Source organism: Nematolebias whitei, chromosome 1 (genome assembly GCF_014905685.2).
Source record: "Nematolebias whitei isolate Nwh7 chromosome 1, NemWhi1, whole genome shotgun sequence".
NCBI classification, from domain to species: domain Eukaryota; kingdom Metazoa; phylum Chordata; class Actinopteri; order Cyprinodontiformes; family Rivulidae; genus Nematolebias; species Nematolebias whitei.
This window is the reverse complement of record NC_056498.1, coordinates 42,873,840-42,874,947: the sequence shown is the minus strand read 5'-3', so window position 1 is coordinate 42,874,947 and position 1,108 is coordinate 42,873,840. Positions and strand designations below refer to the sequence as shown.

Below are 1,108 nucleotides of genomic sequence, written 5' to 3'. Positions count from 1 at the left end.
TTACTGAGAGCAGCAGCTCAGGGGCCACAGTTACTGAGAGCAGCAGCTCAGGGGCCACAGTTACTGAAAGCAGCAGCTCAGGGGCCACAGTTACTGAGAGCAGCAGCTCAGGGGCCACAGTTACTGAGAGCAGCAGCTCAGGGGCCAGACTTCCAGCAGTTAAAGTCATTCTGTAAATAAAACAAATATTACAATCATCTGTTACATTTTAAATTGGTTTGTTTTGTTGCATTGAATCATAAATACAATAAACTGAAGATAAAACACAAACCCAGAACGTCCCCTCCCAATGTTTTTATTTTATTATGAACTCATTGGGGGGACGGACTAAAGTCATGTGCCGGCCTGAAGTGGCCCGCGGGCCGCCAGTTGAATAGTCCTGTCCTAAATCATGTGACATTAAATATGAAGCAGATGATGAAGCTCACGTCTACATCCGGGCCTCTGCTGCGGGTGGACACTCTGCCCGCAGCAGCAGCAGCAGCAGCAGCAGCAGCTTCCTCCGTGTCTGCAACGCTGGAAGCTGCTCCTCCTCCTCCCTCAGGCTCCCTCACAGACGAGTCTGGAGCTCGGTTTGATCTCGTCTGAGATGACACATGAAGAAACATCTAACTGTGTTTTTATTGAAACTCACGCCGTCAGCTTGTCTCCCGTCCTCACCTCTCTTTTATCCTCGGCAGGAGTGGAGCTTCCGGTCATCTGTGGCTGTGCACTCGGCCCGGCGCTTGCCGCCCGCCTGCTTCTGGTGGCTGCAGGAAGCTCTTCAGTCTGTTTGGAGGCTGTGGGTCCATCTGAAGCGAGCCTGGAAGATGTTCTGATGGAGACCCTAGCAGCAGGTTCTGGTGCTCCTGAAACTCTGCCTGGAGGGCGCTCAGCACCAGCAGCACCTTTACTGATGGACCTCCTGGGTGCGGAGGGGCGCTGGAGTTTATTGTGTGGAGGTTTAGGTGCAGGAGCAGCTTTTGTTCGTGTTGCAGTAGTGTTGGGTTTTCCTGTTGCCTGAGGACACGACAGGACAGAGAACATCAGAACCAAACATCTCAACTGTCTTCAGAGTAAATTGCCCCTTTTCCATTAGTACCAGTACATAGAACCAGTCCCTTTATTC

General features: G+C 51.5%; 1 protein-coding gene across 1 annotated transcript in view; it reads right to left on the bottom strand.

The window, feature by feature from the left end:
• Positions 1–1,108, bottom strand: part of LOC119418787 (hepatoma-derived growth factor-related protein 2) — a 19,675-nt gene that overhangs the window by 12,832 nt on the left and 5,735 nt on the right. Inside the window, exons 4-5 of the mRNA XM_037686125.1 lie at positions 661–999; positions 429–584 (exon numbers count right to left, since the gene is read on the bottom strand). Coding sequence (XP_037542053.1) covers positions 429–584; positions 661–999 — 495 coding nt within the window. The remainder of the gene's footprint in view (positions 1–428; positions 585–660; positions 1,000–1,108) is intronic.